The sequence below is a fragment of the Dipodomys merriami genome, unplaced genomic scaffold (assembly GCF_024711535.1).
Source record: "Dipodomys merriami isolate MVZ:Mamm:240054 unplaced genomic scaffold, mDipMer1.0.p SCAF_106, whole genome shotgun sequence".
Classification (NCBI taxonomy): domain Eukaryota; kingdom Metazoa; phylum Chordata; class Mammalia; order Rodentia; family Heteromyidae; genus Dipodomys; species Dipodomys merriami.
Window position 1 is genome coordinate 845,116 of NW_027202338.1, and position 16,098 is coordinate 861,213.

Below are 16,098 nucleotides of genomic sequence, written 5' to 3' on the forward strand. Positions count from 1 at the left end.
TGGTATCAGGGAAATGCTGGCTTGGAAGAAAGGGTTCAGTAGGGTTCAATCTCTTCTTCCTCAGAATACTTAAGGGCATTGGCATTGGATCTCCATTCAGGGCTGGTAGGATTTGACAATGGAGCCATCTGATCTGTGGTTGTTCTTTGTCAGGGAGATCTTATTACTTCTGTGTTCTTGTTGAACATGATAGAGCTAGTCTAATTTTTTGTTTTTGTTTTTGTTTTTGTTTTGGGGGGATCCGGTCATGAAGCCTGAACTCTGGGCCTGGGCGCTGTCCCTCAGCTCTTCAGCTCAAGGCTAGAGCTCTACCACAGCGCCACTTCCGGCTTTTTTCTTTTTGCTTTTGTGGTGCTGAGGAATCGAACCCAGGGCCTCAGGCATGCAAGGCAAGCGCTCTACCACTGAGCCACCTTCCCAGCCCTTAGTCTAATTTTTTTAAATTTTAATTTTTTCCAGTTCTAGAGCTTGAACTCTGGAGATGGGCACTGTCCCTGAACTCTTTCTGCTCAAAGCTAGGGCTCTACCACTTTGAACCATGAGCCTCAGATCTCAACTTCCTGAGTAACTAGGATGATAGGTAGGAGCCACCAACGTCCAGTAAATTTAAATTTTTCCCTTGGCTCAGTTTTGTTAAGTCTGGAAATATGTCCACTTTAAAACAACATCTTTAGGAAGCACAGCTGTGGCTCAAGTGGCAGAGCACTAGTCTTGAACCAAAAAACCTAGGGACATCACCCAGGCCCTGAGTTCAAGCCCTAATACTGACCCCACCCCCACACCATGGTGTTCTGTTAATCTAGTGACAGGTAAGAATGTAGGTAGTAGCAAACACTGGTGGCTCATGCCTCTAATCCTAGCTACTCAGGAGGTTGAGATCTGAGGATCATTGTTCAAAGCCAGCCTGGGCAGGAAAGTCTGGGGACTCTGATCTCCAATGAACCACCAGAAAACCAGAAGTGGTGCTGTGGCTCAAGTGGTAGAGTGCCTCCTTTGAGCTGAAGAGCTCAGGGACAGGTCCCAGGCCCAGAGTTCAAGCCCCACAACCACCACCAACAACAACAGCAACAAAGAAGTTCTACTTGTAGAGAGAGGGAAAATAGCAAGGGCTGTATTGTAGTCCAGATATGATCATGTCGGGGAAAAAGGCCAGTCTGAGAAGCAGAACTCAGCATAAACCTTCTGGCTGTCACTTGTTGAAGCTGCTGGTAACTGGGGTGTGAACATGAGGCCTGGGGCATTGTCTCTTAGTTTTTATCCCTCAAGGCAAGTGCTCTACCACTTGAGCCACAGCTCTGCTTGAGGCTTTTTGCTGGCTCATTAGAGATAAGAGTCTAATGACTTTCTTGCCTGGGCAGCTCTGGAACCTTGATTCTCAGAGCTCAGTCTCCTGAAAAGGTTTACAGGCATTAGTCACTGACTCCTGGCTGATTCTTGTGTCTTAATCTAATTATTGTTGGCTGGAATGGGTTCATGCTTAACTTTGCACCAGTGCTGGCCTTGATCCCTTGTCCGCCCAGAGTCTCCCAAATCACAGGGATTACAGTTGTGTACATCATCATCCTTTTGTTTTGGCTGTGGTGAAAGGTTTATAGAGCTCAACTGTGGAATTCTGGGCCAGGAGACAGTCACATCACCTGAGCCAAGAGGATTGTGGGTGGGCTGGGTCAGGTGGTTTGGGTGGAGGTGGGAGGGCTGTGTGGCACTCAGCAGTCAGTTGGTGGGGCAGCCCACAGGCCCTGGACAGTGGAGACTTCACAAGCCTCAGCCTCCAGGCTTCCTGGCTGACCTGGCCTCAGGCAATGGAGACATTTTGTGGAGGCTGGCGGCCTGGCTTGTGCCCATGAATCTTCCTGAAGGGAGCCTGCTCTCCTTTGCTTGTGGCCCCGCTGGTGAGGGTGGACTTTGCTGTATTCTTCTAAAACAAGTGCCCAGTGACCTGCCTGGAAGCATTTTGTCATGAGTGGGGAATTGAGTTCAGAATAATGGAGAGATTGACAAGCTCCAGAGGCTCCCGCCTGTCACCCTAGTACTCAGGAGGCTGAGATCTGAGGATCATAGTTCAAAGCCAGCCCAGGCAGGAAAGTCTGTGAGATTCTTATCTCTAATAAACCACTAGAAAACTGGAAGTGGCGCTGTGGCTCAAGCGGTAGAGTGCTCGTCTTAAGCTGAAGAACTGAGGGACAGCACCTAGGCCCAGAGTTCAAGTCCCACGACCGACCAAAAAAAAAAAAAAAAAAAAAAAGGACTGTAATCTTAGCTACTTAGGAGGCTGAGATTTGAGGATCACAGTTCAAAGTCAACCTGGGCAAGAAAATCCGTGAGATTCTTTTTTTTTTTTTTTTGTGTCCGTTCGTGGGCCTGAACTCTGGGCCTGGGCACTGTCCCTCAGCTCTTCAGCTCAAGGCTAGCGCTCTACCACTTGAGCCACAGCCCCACTTCCAGCTTTTCTCTTTTTGCTTATGTGGTGCTGAGGAATTGAACCCAGGGCCTCAGACATGCAAGGCAAGTGCTCTACCACTGAGCCACCTTCTCAGCACCCCCTCTCCCCCCCCCAGTGAGATTCTTATCTCCAATAAACCACCAGAAAACCAGAAGTGGTACTGTGGCTCAAGTGGTAGAGCCCTCACCTTGGGCTGAAGAGCGCAGGGACAGTGGCCAAGCCCAGAGTTCAAGCCCCATGACCGATGACAAAAAAAAAAAAAGGAAAGATGCTTCAGGGACTCAGGAGGACAAAATGGCACCCAACCAGAGTCCTGAGGAGGCTGGGGGTGGGGGAGTCCAATCCGGGCTCCACAGAGTGAGGCCACAGGAAGGAACAGGGCCCAGGTCCTTGGAGCAGGCTCAGGCAGCAGGACCCCAGGCGGAGGCTTGTCAGAAACGTGTCCTCTCTGCAGACAAGGCGCCAGCTCCTCGCCGGAGACGCACAAAGTTCACGGAGCACCAGCTGTCTGAGCTGAGAAAGTTGTTCTCAATCACCCAGCACCCTAGATGGGAGAACATCCAGGCCCTGGCCTTACAGCTGCAGCTGGACCAGTCAGTGGTGAAGGTGAGACCCATCCATGTCTCTGACACCCTAAACCTGGGGCCTCCCCCAACTTTATCCTCCACTCCTGACACTTGTCAGGAGCAGGTGGGGCCTAGCACACCCGTGGAGGTGGGGGTGGGGAGCGCTGGGCTCCCCCAGACAATTGGCCTTTCAAGGAGCCGTCTGCCAGTTCCCACTAGGAGAGAAGAGTCTCTGGTGCTCTGATCTTTATTTGCCTGCACCCCTTTTCTCCCCTCTTCCTAGGCTTGGTTTAAGAACCAAGTGTCCAAGTTGAAGAAGCAGCAGCAGCAGCAAGAGGAGGGACGGCCTGTAAACCCGGAAGCCCCTCAGGACCAGGCCAACAATGAGATGCAGGTCCCCTGGGCCTGTGCCCTCAGCTCCCAGCAGCCTTCCAGAATCTGGGTCCCCCAAGGCCCAGAGCAGGCCCAACAGGCTGCAGCGTCGGCCACCCCTGAACTCAGTTTCCCGCCGGCGTCTCAGTCCGTGGATGATTTGGAGGTGTCCTGGACCGATCCTCTTCCCTACAGCACAGAAGAGCTTGCTGACATCTATGATGTGTCTGGGGACGAAGACCCCTCCAGCCTGGATGAGTATCTTCCTGGGGAACCTGCATTGCTAGGCACAAACAGCCCCAAGGTGAGCCCAGACAGCAATATGCCTCAGGCCTGGGAGCACTGGACTGTCCACACACATTGCTGCTGGCCTTCCCTTCCTACCAAATCCAAATAAACCCCTGCGCCCCTTCCCATCTCCCCCCACCCCCCGCCATTATTGTCTGCCTTTTCTATTGAATGCCTGTCACCCCAGTTCCAGATCAAATATAATCGATCACATGACTTTATTTTATTTTGTTGGTCATGGGGCTTGAACTCAGGGCCTTTGCTCTCGTCTTTAATCTTCTGCTCAAGGATAGCACTCCACCACTTTGAGCCATCACGCCACTTCTGATTTTTTGCTATTGAAGTGAAGCGAAGAGTCTCATTGATTTTTTTTTTTTTTCCTGCCTCAAACTGGCTTTGACTTACCATCTTCAGCTCTCAGCCTCAGCTAGGATGAGCTAGACACGAGCCACCACCAGCACGAGGCTGTGTCACTTTTATACGAAGTGTGTATGCTCTTCTCTTGGGAAGAGGAGCACTCAACATCAGAGCGAAGGGGCAAAAGTTTCGCCTCCGAGTTTCTCCTGAGGACTTTTTTTTTAGAACAAATAATGTTTAATGGGGTATTAGTTTTTTTCAATAATAGTTTTATTGTCAGGGTGATGTACAGAGAGGTTTACAGTTACATAAGTAAGGTAGTGAGTATCTTTCTTTTTTTCCCCCCCCATGGGGCAAATTGTCTTTATCGTGGTCTATAAAGTTTGAGTTCTATGAGCTTTGACAATAGTTATTTCTTCCACATTGGATGATAATATACATTTCTTTCCTTTTGCTTAGTGTCAGCTGTTCCCTCTTTCCCTCTCATTCCTTCCCTCCCATCGCTGCCATTGAGTTGATTAGTTCAGTTTGATCAATGTCCAGTGCAGCTGATGGGTCCTGCTGTTGTATGTTTTCTCATTTCCCTCTGTTTCTGTGTCCTCCTAGTTTCCCTCCGATGCACATATATACCGTATATGTGATCAGCAGCATGGAATCACTTAGCAATGATTCAACCAGAGGTTCCTTTGTTTCTCGAATCTTGTTTACTTTGTCATATCTCCTTATGTTTTGGATTTAACATCCACTTAGCAGGGAGACCATGTGCCGTTTGTCTCTTTGCTCTTGGCTTACCTCACTCAACATGATTTTTTCTTGTTCCCTCCATTTCCCTACAAATGCCATTATGTTGTCTTTTCTAATGGCTGCATAATATTCCATTGTATACAGGTGCCACAATTTTTGGATCCACTCATCTGTGGTGGGACATCTGGGTTGTTTCCATATCCTGGTTATTGTGAACAGTGCTGCGATAAACATGGAGGTACATATGTCCGTGTATCCTGGTTCTTGTTGTTCAGGATAGATGCCTAGAAGGGTCATAGGTGTATATTTAGATTTCTAAGGACCCTCCAGACTGATTTTCACAGTGGTTGTATAAGTGTACATTCCCAGCAGCAGTGTAATAGGGTTCCTCTTTCTCCACATTTGTCAGCATTTGTCCTTGGCTGACTTTAGGATGTGGGCCATTCTGACTGGGGTCAGATAGTATCTCAGGGTTGTTTTTATTTGTATTTCTTTTAACCAGAGATGGTGAACATTTCCTCCCGTGTTTCTTTGCCATTTTTTTTTTTTTTTTTTTTTTTTTTTTTTTTTTGGTCCGGTTGTGGGGCCTGAACTCTGGGCCTGAGTACTGTCCCTCAGCTCTTCAGCTCAAGGCCAGTGCTCTACCACTTGAGCCACAGCGCCACTTCCGGCTTTTTTCTTTTTGCTTATGTGGTGCTGAGGAATCGAACCCAGGGCCTCAGGCATGCAAGGCAAACGCTCTACCACTGAGCCAACTTCCCAGCCCCTTTCTTTGCCATTTTTATCTCTTCTTCTGAGAAGTCTCTTTAGTTCCCTTGCCCATTTAGTAATTGGTTTTGTTGGGTTGAGAGGGATTAGTTTCTTGAGTTCCCTGTTTATACTGGATATTAACCCCTTGTCTGATATATTGCTGGTAAATATTTTTTTCCGTCTTTCTAGTTTGGTTGCTATGTCTTTAATTCTGCAGAACCTTTTTTTTTTTTTTTTTCTTTCTTTTTTTGCCGGTCAGGGGCCTGAACTCTGGGTCTGGGCGCTGTCCCTCAGCTCTTCTGCTCAAGGCTAATGCTCTACCACTGGTGCCACAGCGCCAGTTTCGGCTTTTTCTGTTTATGTGGTGCTGAGGAATTAAACCCAGGGCCTCATGCCTGCAAGGCATGCACTCTACCACTGAGCTACCTTCCCAGCCCCCTGCAGAAACTTTTTATTTTAAGGGAGTCCCATTTATCGAGTCTCTCTCCAATTTGTTGTGACCCTGGGACTCTGTTCAGAAAGTTCCTGCCTGGGGGCTGGGAAGGTGGCTAAGTGGTAGAGTACTTGCCTTGCATGCTCGAGGCCCTGGGTTCGATTCCTCAGCACCACATAAGAAAAAAGCTGGAAGTGGCGCTGTGGCTCAAGTGGTAGAGTGCTAGCCTTGAGCTGAAGAGCTGAGGGACAGCGCCCAGGCCCAGAGTTCAGGCCCCATGACCGGACCCAAAAAAAAAAAAAAAAGAAAGAAAGAAAGTTCCTGCCTGCAACTATAAGTTCAAGTGTCTCTCCTACTCTGTCCTGCAGTAGTTTCAGAGTATCAGGCTTAATGTTAAGGTCTTTAATCCATTTTGAGTTGATGTTTGTACATGGTGGCAGGCTGGGGTCCACTTTTAGTTTTCTGCATGTGGCTGCCCAGTTTTCCCAGCACCAGCGGTTGAAGAGGCTGTGTTTCTTCCACTGTATGTCTTTGGCTCCTGTGTCAAATATCAGCTGACTGTAAGCCTGTGGTTTTATTTCTGGATCTTCTATTCCATTGGTCTTTGGGTCTGTTTTTGTGCCAGTACCAAGCTGTCTTTGTTATTATCTCTTTAAAATAGAGTTTGAAGTCTGGCATCGAGATCCCTCCCATGTCTTTTTTTTTTTTTGGGTCCGGTCGTGGGGCCTGAACTCTGGGCCTGGGCGCTGTCCCTCAGCTCTTTAGCATTTTGGATATTCTATGTCTTTTGTTGTTCCATATGAATTTTTGGACTTTTAAAGTTTTTATAGTTTTCTTTAAATAGTTCTTTTACATCTTTGGTTAGCTTAATTCCTTTTTTTTTTTTTTTTTGGGGGGGGTCCAGTCGTGGGGCCTGAACTCTGGGCCTGGGCGCTGTCCCTCAGCTCTTCAGCTCAAGGCTAGCGCTCTACCACTTGAGCCACAGCGCCACTTCTGGCTTTTTTTTTCTTTTTGCTTATGTGGTGCTGAGGAATCGAACCCAGGGCCTCAAGCATGCAAGGCAAGCGCTCTACCACTGAGCCACCTTCCCAGCCCTGGTTAGCTTAATTCTTAAATATTTTATTTTTTGAGGTTATTGTGAATGGGGTTGTTTCCTTGATTTCCCTTTCTGCGTATACATTGTTGGTGTACAGAAAGGCAAATGATTTTTTTTTTTGGGGTCCAGTTGTGGGGCCTGAACTCTGGGCCTGGGCGCTGTCCCTCAGCTCTTCAGCTCAAGGCTAGCGCTCTACCACTTGAGCCACAGCGCCACTTCCGGCTTTTTTTTTTTTGCTTATGTGGTGCTGAGGAATCGAACCCAGGGCCTCATGCATGCAAGGCAAGCGCTCTACCACTGAGCCACCTTCCCAGCCCCAAGGCAACTGATTTTTGTGGGTTAATTTTATTATATTGTTTTTTATTTTATTTTATTTTTTGTTTTATTTTTATGGGGCCTGAACTTTAGGCCTAGACACTGTCCCTTAGCTCTTCAGCTTAGGGCTAACACCCTACCACATGAGTTTGTGGGTTAATTTTGTATCCTGCTACTTGGCCGAAGTGGTTTATAAGTTCTAAGAGTGTTTGGGGGTGGAGTTTTGGGGATCATGGAGGTATAGTATCATGCCATCTGCCAAAAGGGATAGTTTAACTTCTTCTTTCCCTATGCAGATCCCTTTAATGTCTTTTTCTTGCCTTATTGCTCTGGCTAAGAATTCCAGAACTATATTGAAGAGGAGTGGGGAGAGTGGGCATCCTTGCCTTGTTCCTGATTTTAGAATTGGTTGTAGCTTTTCTCCATTAAGTATAATATTGGCTATCTGGCTTTTATTGTTTTTTTTTTTTTTTTGGGTCCGGTTGTGGGGCCTGAACTCTGGGCCTGGGCGCTGTCCCTCAGCTCTTCAGCTCAAGGCTAGCGCTCTACCACTTGAGCTACAGCACCACTTCCGGCTTTTTGCTTATGTGGTGCTGAGGAATCGAACCCAGGGCCTCATGCATGCAAGGCAAGCACTCTACCACTGGGCCACCTTCCCAGCCCCTTGTTTTTTGTTTTGGGTCCAGTCGTGGGGCCTGAACTCTGGGCCTGGGTGCTGTCCCTCAGCTCTTCAGCTCAAGGCTAGCGCTCTACCACTTGAACCACAGTGCCACTTCCGGCTTTTTTCTTTTTGCTTATGTGGTACTGAGGAATCGAATCCAGAGCCTCAGGCATGCAAGGCAAGCACTCTACCACTGAGCCACCTTCTCAGCCCCAAGCTTTTATTGTTTTAAAGAATGTTCCTTCTATTCCTATTTTCTCCAGAGCTTGTTTTTTTTTTTTTTTTTGGTCAGTCGTGGGGCTTGAACTCTGGGCTTGGGCGCTGTCCTTCAGCTCTTCAGCTCAAGGCGAGCACTGTACCACTTGAGCTAAAGCGCCACTTCCGGTTTTCTGGTGGTTTATTGGAGATAGGAGTCTCACGGTCTCTCCTGCCTGGGCTGGCTTTGAACCGTGATCCTCAGATCTCAGCCTCCTGCATAGCTAGGATTACAGGCGTGAGCCACCAGCGCCTGGCTACTCTCTAGAGCTTTTTAACTTGAGTGAATATTGTATCTTATCAAAAGCCTTTTCACATCAATGGAGATAATCAGTATTAGTTTTTTTTACAAATGCACTGAAGGGTCATGTGATGCTACCTGCATTAGATGTGATCACAAGAGGACTTTGTCAGCTTACTTTCTCGCATTGCTCTTCTTCACAGGTAACTGCATAGGAAGTTAACAGGCTCATCTTCTGTGTGTGTGTGCTTTTGTGCTTAAACTCAGAGCTTGGGTGTTGTCCCTGAGCTAGTGCTCTACTACTTGACCCATAGCTCCACTTCCAGCTTTTTTTTTGGCAAGGGGTGTGTGTGGGGGGGTAGTGTATCAAAAATGAGTTCAAGGTTTTAAACTATGATCCTCAGATCTCAGCCTCTCCAGGAATAGGATTACTGGTGTGAGCTTATCCCATAAAGCTGGGTGTTATATCTCCTGCATGTTCTCCAAGCTGGAGAGAGGCATTAAGCTGGGCACTGGACATCTAATCCGTGCTACTCAGGGATCTGAGATCTGAGGATTACAGTTTGAGGCCAGCCTAGGCAGGAGTAGCAAGGATTATGGGTGTGAGCTTCTGCTGCTGGGCTTGTTCTGGATCCTGAGACAAACTCAAACTTCCAAAAATATTCCCTCCCTGGAGCTGGTAGGCCCATTCGAGGTCCTTTCCAGCCCCAATTCTTGGTAAGAATAAAGGAAGGAGTCCTAAAGGTATGTTTGAAATCTGCCAGCAGCTAATTCCAAGGCCACCACTAACCTCTGGCTGCCAGGGGGCGCCATTTGCATGTACCATGAAAGATTGTACCCTGGGTATTAGCCTGCTCTCTCCCCTACCTTGGCCAGCCCTCTTCCCCACTGTGGGGAACAGGGGGTATAAAGGGGGAAGACACAAAGTTGGTGGTTAAACTTGACTTGATGGAGATCTATGAGACTCCTGGTCCAAGTTCCTGGATCTAGTTCTAGGATGCTTAAGACACACCCATCTCTTATTCTTGCTGTCCAATCAGAATCCAAGTCATTCTTTTAGGCATCAGCTGGGCAGAGGATAGGTAGACAAGTTCTTCTTTATGCCACTCATGGGGTTTGAATTCAGGGCCTGGGTGCTATCTCTTTTCATTCAAGGCTAGTGCTCTACTGCTTCAGCTACAGCTCCAGTACTGGCTTTTTGATAGTTCATTGGCGGTAAGAGTCTCACAAACTTTCCTGCCTGGGCTGACTTTGAACTGTGATCTTCAGATCTCAGCTTCCTATAGCTAGGATTAGAGGCATGAGCCACTGGCACCTGTATAGATATAGATGTAGATATACACACATATATATTTTGTTTTGTTTTTGGTCAGTTGTGGGGCTTGAACTCTGGTCTTGGATACTGTCTCTCAGCTCTTCAGCTGAAGGTGTGCGCCCTACCACTTCCAGTTTTGTGATGGTTAATTGGAGATGTTAGGTTCACAGACTTTCCTGCCCAGGCTGGCTTTGAACTGGGATCCTCAGATCTCAGCCTCCTGAGTAGCTAGGAATAGAGGCATGAGCCACCGGCGCCCGGCTTTTAAAACCTTTTGTCTTAGCAACAAAGCATGTGTGGCGGGCATGGGGGGAAGACTGGAGTTGGGGAGTTGATATTCCAGGAATAACGGGTCAATTGGAGCTTCCCAGAGATGATGAAGACAACAATCCACTTATATAAGAAAGCTGGACACCGTTCTGAAGGCAGCCTAAAAAGGAATGGTCGTGGGGAACGGACCATCAATCAGGGCCTTGAACAGGTGGAGGCTGGGCTGCTCCCAGGGGAAAGCCAGGTCCAGGGCTCAGGTTACGGCCACGGGGCGAGAGAGGAGACAGAGCCCTGAGTCAGTGGAAAGAGCCATTGCAGAGCACCTGAGGTGACCGGGGAAGGCCCAGGAAGAGATAAGGAGACCAGGAACAATCAGATGTGACTTGGTGGTACTCACAATGGAGTTCCTGGCTCCAATGGCATCATTGGAGGAAGATTTTAGGAAGGCAGGCTCTTCTTCATGTCCAATCTCTGAAGGAGACTGGTAGTTAACTGGTGATCAAAGCCTCACAGACTTTTCCTGCCCAGGCTACTTCAAACTGGGATGCTCAGGTCTTAGCCTCCTGAGTAGTTAGAATGACAGGTGTGAGTCACTTGTGCCTGGCTCTAATTCACCCTCCTTGTTGGTCCTCCCTGTTCCCACCAATGCTCCCTACCCCGGAAAAACAAAAAACAAAACTCAGAACCAATGTTATCCCCCACCTTTTTTTGTTTTTGTTTTTGTTTTTTGGTCCGGTCATAGGGCCTGAACTCTGGGCCTGGGCACTGTCCCTCAGCTCTTCAGCTCAAGGCTAGTGCTCTACCACTTGAGCCACAGCGCCACTTCCGGCTTTTTTCTTTTTGCTTATGTGGTGCTGAGGAATCGAACCCAGGGCCTCAGGCATGCAAGGCAAGCACTCTACCACTGAGCCACCTTCCCAGCCCTCCCCCACCTTTTTTTGGGGGGGGGTCAATTGTGGGCCCTGAACTCTGGGCCTGGGCACTATCTCTCAGCAATTCAGCTCAAGGCTAGCACTCTACCACACAGCGCCACTTCTGGCTTTTTTCTTTTTGCTTATGTGGTGCTGAGGAATCGAACCCAGGGCCTCATGCATGCAAGGCCAAGTGCTCTACCACTGAGCCAACTTTCCAGCCCCTAGTCTTTTTTTTTTTTTTTTATTTTTGGCCTTGATCTTACTTTTTTTTTTTTTTTTTGGGGGTCCGGTCGTGGGGCCTGAACTCTGGGTCTGGGCGCTGTCCCTCAGCTCTTCAGCTCAAGGCTAGTGCTCTACCACTTGAGCCACAGCGCCACTTCCGGCTTTTTTCTTTTTGCTTATATGGTGCTGAGGAATCGAACCCAGGGCCTCAGGCATGCAAGGCAAGAGCTCTACCACTGAGCCACCTTCCCAGCCCCCTTGATCTTACTTTTTAGCAGGTGTTTACCATTGGAACTATGCCTTCAACTCAACCTAGGAGGCTGAGCTCTGAGGATCAAGGTTCAATGCTAGCCCAGGCAGGAAAGTCCATGAGACTCTTATCTCCAATGAACCTGCAGGAAACTGGAAGTTGCACTGTGGCTCAAGTGGTAGAACACTTGTATTGAGCTGAAGAGCTGAGGGACAGGGCCCTGGTCCAGAGTTCAAGCCCCATGACTGACAAAAAAAAAAAAAATGTCAGATCAAGTCCTTCTGTGGGGATATTGATATGACATAATGCAGTGGTTCTCCACTTGCAGACAGGCTAGTAGTGTCACAATCACCCCAAGCCTATGATGACAAATGCCATGTATTGGCACAGTCCCAGTGGTCACAGGTGTGAGGACAGGGTCCAGCAGCTGCCAGGCTTTGGGCAGCTGAAATCTGACCAGCCCTGCAGGAAGGCAAAGGAAGGAGGCAGGTCCCTGATCCACTGGACATCGGGATCACCCTGGTGGGCTTGTGGCAAACCTATTAATTGCTGACACATAATGTGTGCACCTCTGCCATACAATCCTTTGAGTATAATTAATACATGAAAATGTTAGGAGAGCTGGGAAGGTGGCTCAGTGGTAGAGCGCTTGCCCTGGGTTCAATTCCTCAAGTACCACATAAACAGAAAAAGCCAGAAGTGGCGCTGTGTGGTAGAATGCTAGCCTTGAGTTGAAGAGCTGAGAGATAGTGCCCTAAGCCTTTTTATTCAAGACCAGCACTCTATCACATAAGTCACAGAGTCACTTTAGCTTTTTGGTGGTTCATTGGAGATAAGAGTCTCATACATATTCCTGTCCAGGTTGGATTCGAACCTTGATTCTCAAATCTCAGCCTCCTGAGTAGGATGCCAGGCATGAGCTGCCAGTACCCTGCTTATGCTGCTCTTTATCCAGAGACAGGCTTTGAACCTCATTCTCCTAGAGTCTCTTGAATAGCCAGGATTACAGGTATATACCAAGCCTGACCTGAAAATGTCATCTTTGTATCCTAGTAGCCACATGAAAGAAAGAAAGAAAAAAAAAAAAAAAAAAAAACCACCCATGGGCTGGGAATGTAGCTCACTGGTACAGTGCTTGCTTGAACATGCATGAAGCCCAGGGTTTGATTCCTCAGAACCACATACACAGAAAAAGCCAGAAGTGGTGCTATGGTTCAAGCAGTAGAGCACTAACACTGAGCCAAAGAAACTCAGGGACAGCGTCCAGGCCCTGAGTTCAAGCCCCAGGACTGGTAAAAAAAAACAAAAAACCAAAAAACAAAAAAGGGCGCCAATGGCTCACACCTGTCATCCTAACTACTCAGGAGGCTGAGATTTGAGAATTGCAGTTCAAAGCCAGCCCAGGCAGGAAAGGCCATAATACTTTTTTTTTTTTTAGGCCATAATACTCTTATCTCCAATAAACCACCAGAAAACCAGAAGTGGTGCAGTGGCTCCCGCAGTTAAGTGCTTCCATTGAGCTGAAGAGCTGAGGGACAGCACCCAGGCCCAGAGTTCAGGCCCCACGACCGGACCCAAAAAAAAAAAAAAACCACACCCAAACACATGAAATAAATTTTAACAATATATTTTATTTTACCCAAGATATCCAAAATATTACCATATCAACATATAAAATTTTTTTCATACCAAGTCTTTCCAAATTTGGATATTTTACACTGAAAACACATCCCATGTCACACAAGCCACATTTTGAGGGCTCCATAGTCACTGGGTAGCTTGTGGCTGTCACCCTGAACAGCTCAACCCACCCCACCCCCTAACATTGTGATAGCAAGCATCCACATCACATGAGAGCTTGTTAAAAAATGCAGTTTCAGGCCCATTCCAAGGACTAGAGTGCATTTTAACAAACAAGATCCTGAGGGCGGGAGCTTAAAAAGACCTCTATGGTTTTCTATTGCCTTCAAAGGAAATGCTCAGCTACGAGCCTGGATTCATTCATGGTTAAAGGCCTGATTATGAACCTGGATCAAGCCAGACCTGATTCCTGCCATTAATGCTTGAGGACCCCAATTCATGTTCTCTGGGACCCTGTGTGCACACCATGTACTTCAGCTGGAGCCCAGGGCAAGCCAGAAACCCACCCAAATAAGGAAGAGGCCACAACCATGGCAGAAAGCCACCAGCAGATTACATGTCCTACCGTGGGGGGACGGGCCTGCCAAGCCACCTGCCTGTGGCAGGGTGGTGAAGGGTTACTTTCAGGCCAGGAGAAGCGCCTGGAGGATCAGGTTATAGAAAGCATTCCAGAGACCTGGCCAGGGGGACAGCGGCCTACTGCACAGATGTGTCTGTATTTGGAAAACTGGGAGAAAGGGGACAGAACCAGAAAGGTGGACAAGTGGCCAGTGGGAGGAGAGAGAGGAATAATCTGGATGAAGGAAATTGTTGAGTAGCTTTCTTAAAAAAAAAAAAAAAGCTAGGAGCTGGTGGCTCACAACTGTAATCCTAGGGACTCAGGAGGCTGAGCTCTGAGGATAAAGAAAGGAAAGAAAAGCCAGATATTGGTGGTTCATGCCTGCAATCCCAGCTACTCAGGAGGCTGAGTAGGTTCAAAGTTAACCAGAGCAGGAAAATCTGTGAGACTCTTATCTCCAATTAACCAGTAAAAAGCCAGAGTGGGGCTGGGAAGGTGGCTCAGTGGTAGAGTGCTTGCCTCACATGCCCGAAGTGGTGCTGTGGCTCAAGTGGTAGCACAGCAACCAGGCCTAGGGTTCAAGCCCACGATCCACACACACACACACACACACACACACACACACACACACACACACGCACGCACGCACGCACGCACGCACGCACGCACGCACGCACACGCCAGAAGTGAAGTGGATCAAGTGATACAGTGCCAGCCTTAGGCACAAAAGCTCAGGGACAGTGTCCAGGCCCTGAGTTTAAGTCTCAGGACCAGCCAAAAAAACAAAAAAGAGGTCCCTGCTGGGAGTCGTGGTACATGCCTGTAATCCGAGGCTGAGGCAGGATGTAGAGCTCAAAGGGATTTTGTTTATTCAACAAGTAATTGGGGACACATCGGGAAAATTCTTAGTTGCTAAAGACAGTGGTTTAAGCCCTTCTTCCAAAGGAAGAAATCCAAGATTAGAAATAGTTCCTCTTAGCCAGTGGCTCACTCCTGTCATCCTAGCTACTCAGGAGGCTTAGATCTGAGGATCATGGGTTTAAAGCCAGCCTGGGCAGGAAAGTCTATGAAATTCTTATGTCCAATAAACTACAAAGTAAAGGCTGAAAGTAGAGCTGTGGCTCAAGTTGGTAGAGAGCTAGTCTTGTACCAAAGAAACTCAGGGACAGTGCCCAGGCACAAGAAAGAAAGAGAGAGAGAGAGAGAGAGAGAGAGAGAGAGAGAGAGAGAGAGAGAGAGGAAGGAAGGAAAAAGGGAGGGAGGGAGAGAGGGAAGGAAGGAAAAGAAAAAGGGAAGGAAAAAGAAAAAGAAATAGGGCCTTGAGAATGTTGTGGAGGAAAGTGATTAAAGGCACACAGGATGGACATGGTCAGCCAGCAGCTGACCAGAAGTGAAGAGGCCTCACTGAGTACTGGGATGGAAGAGGGGCTGGGACGGGAGCTAGCTCGGTGGCCCAGCACCTCTCCTGACTCCTTGCACACAAAGGCTTGGAACAATGCCTGCCATCAAGACCACCACACATAAACCGAGGCTGAGCATGCAAACCATGTTTTCTTAGGGAGCACCCCAATGCTTGGATGTCGCAGTTTTACTTCTAAACAAATTATAGCCTCAGCCAAGGTTCAAGGAGAAAAAGAGATCCCTCTCTTGACAGGATCAACAAAGAGTGTGGCTGCTTTTAACCACAGCTAGTCCTACCTCGCATCAACAGGGGCATCAGCTGCCTTTCCACTTCAACATTCAATCCTCTCTAGTCAATTCCTCACTTGAGAGATAAGAGGAATTGATTTTTTTTTTTTTTTTTGGTGGGGCCTGGGTTTGAACTCAGGGCTTGGCACTTGATGAGAAGGTACTCTACTACTGGTGCCACACCTCCAGCCCTTCGGTGCATGGGTTATTTGGAGATAGCATCTCACTTCCTGCCCAGGTGTGTGCCTGGAATGTGGTGCTCCTTTTTGCTGTATCCCATTATAGATAGCTAGGATGACAGAAGGACGCCACCATGCCCAGCTTCTTTCATTGAGATGGAAGAAGATTCCTTTGCCTGAGCTGATCTGGAATCACCAGCCTCCAGATCTCAGCTGCCTAAGTAGCCAGGATTATAGGCATGAGCCACTGACTCCCATCTGGGCAAAGGAATCTTTTAAAACACAAAACCATGATGCCTTCCGCTGCTTAAAAGTGCTCGTACAACACCCCCACTCCCTTACACATACAATAAGCACCCAAAGATTTTCAGGACTGGCACGGTCCAGTTTCTTGCTCGGCTTCAGCCTCTGAGTTCTAGCCCTCACACAAGTCTTTTTTTGGCAGTAGTGGGACTGGAACTCAGGACCTTGGTGTAATGTAGCTAAGCGCTCTACCACTGAGCCCTGCACTTCAGCTTCATACTCTTTCTTCATGGCC

The 16,098-nt window shown here is 48.1% G+C and overlaps 1 protein-coding gene across 1 annotated transcript; it reads left to right on the forward strand.

Annotated features, from left to right (window-relative positions):
• The first annotated feature begins 1,843 nt into the window (after positions 1-1,843).
• On the forward strand, positions 1,844-8,736 carry LOC138811432 (paired-like homeodomain transcription factor LEUTX). The gene is made up of 4 exons (XM_069999176.1): positions 1,844-1,892; positions 2,898-3,049; positions 3,293-3,685; positions 8,725-8,736. Exons 1-4 carry the CDS (start codon positions 1,844-1,846, stop codon positions 8,734-8,736), a joined length of 606 nt encoding a protein of 201 aa, XP_069855277.1.
• The last annotated feature ends 7,362 nt before the right edge of the window (positions 8,737-16,098 follow it).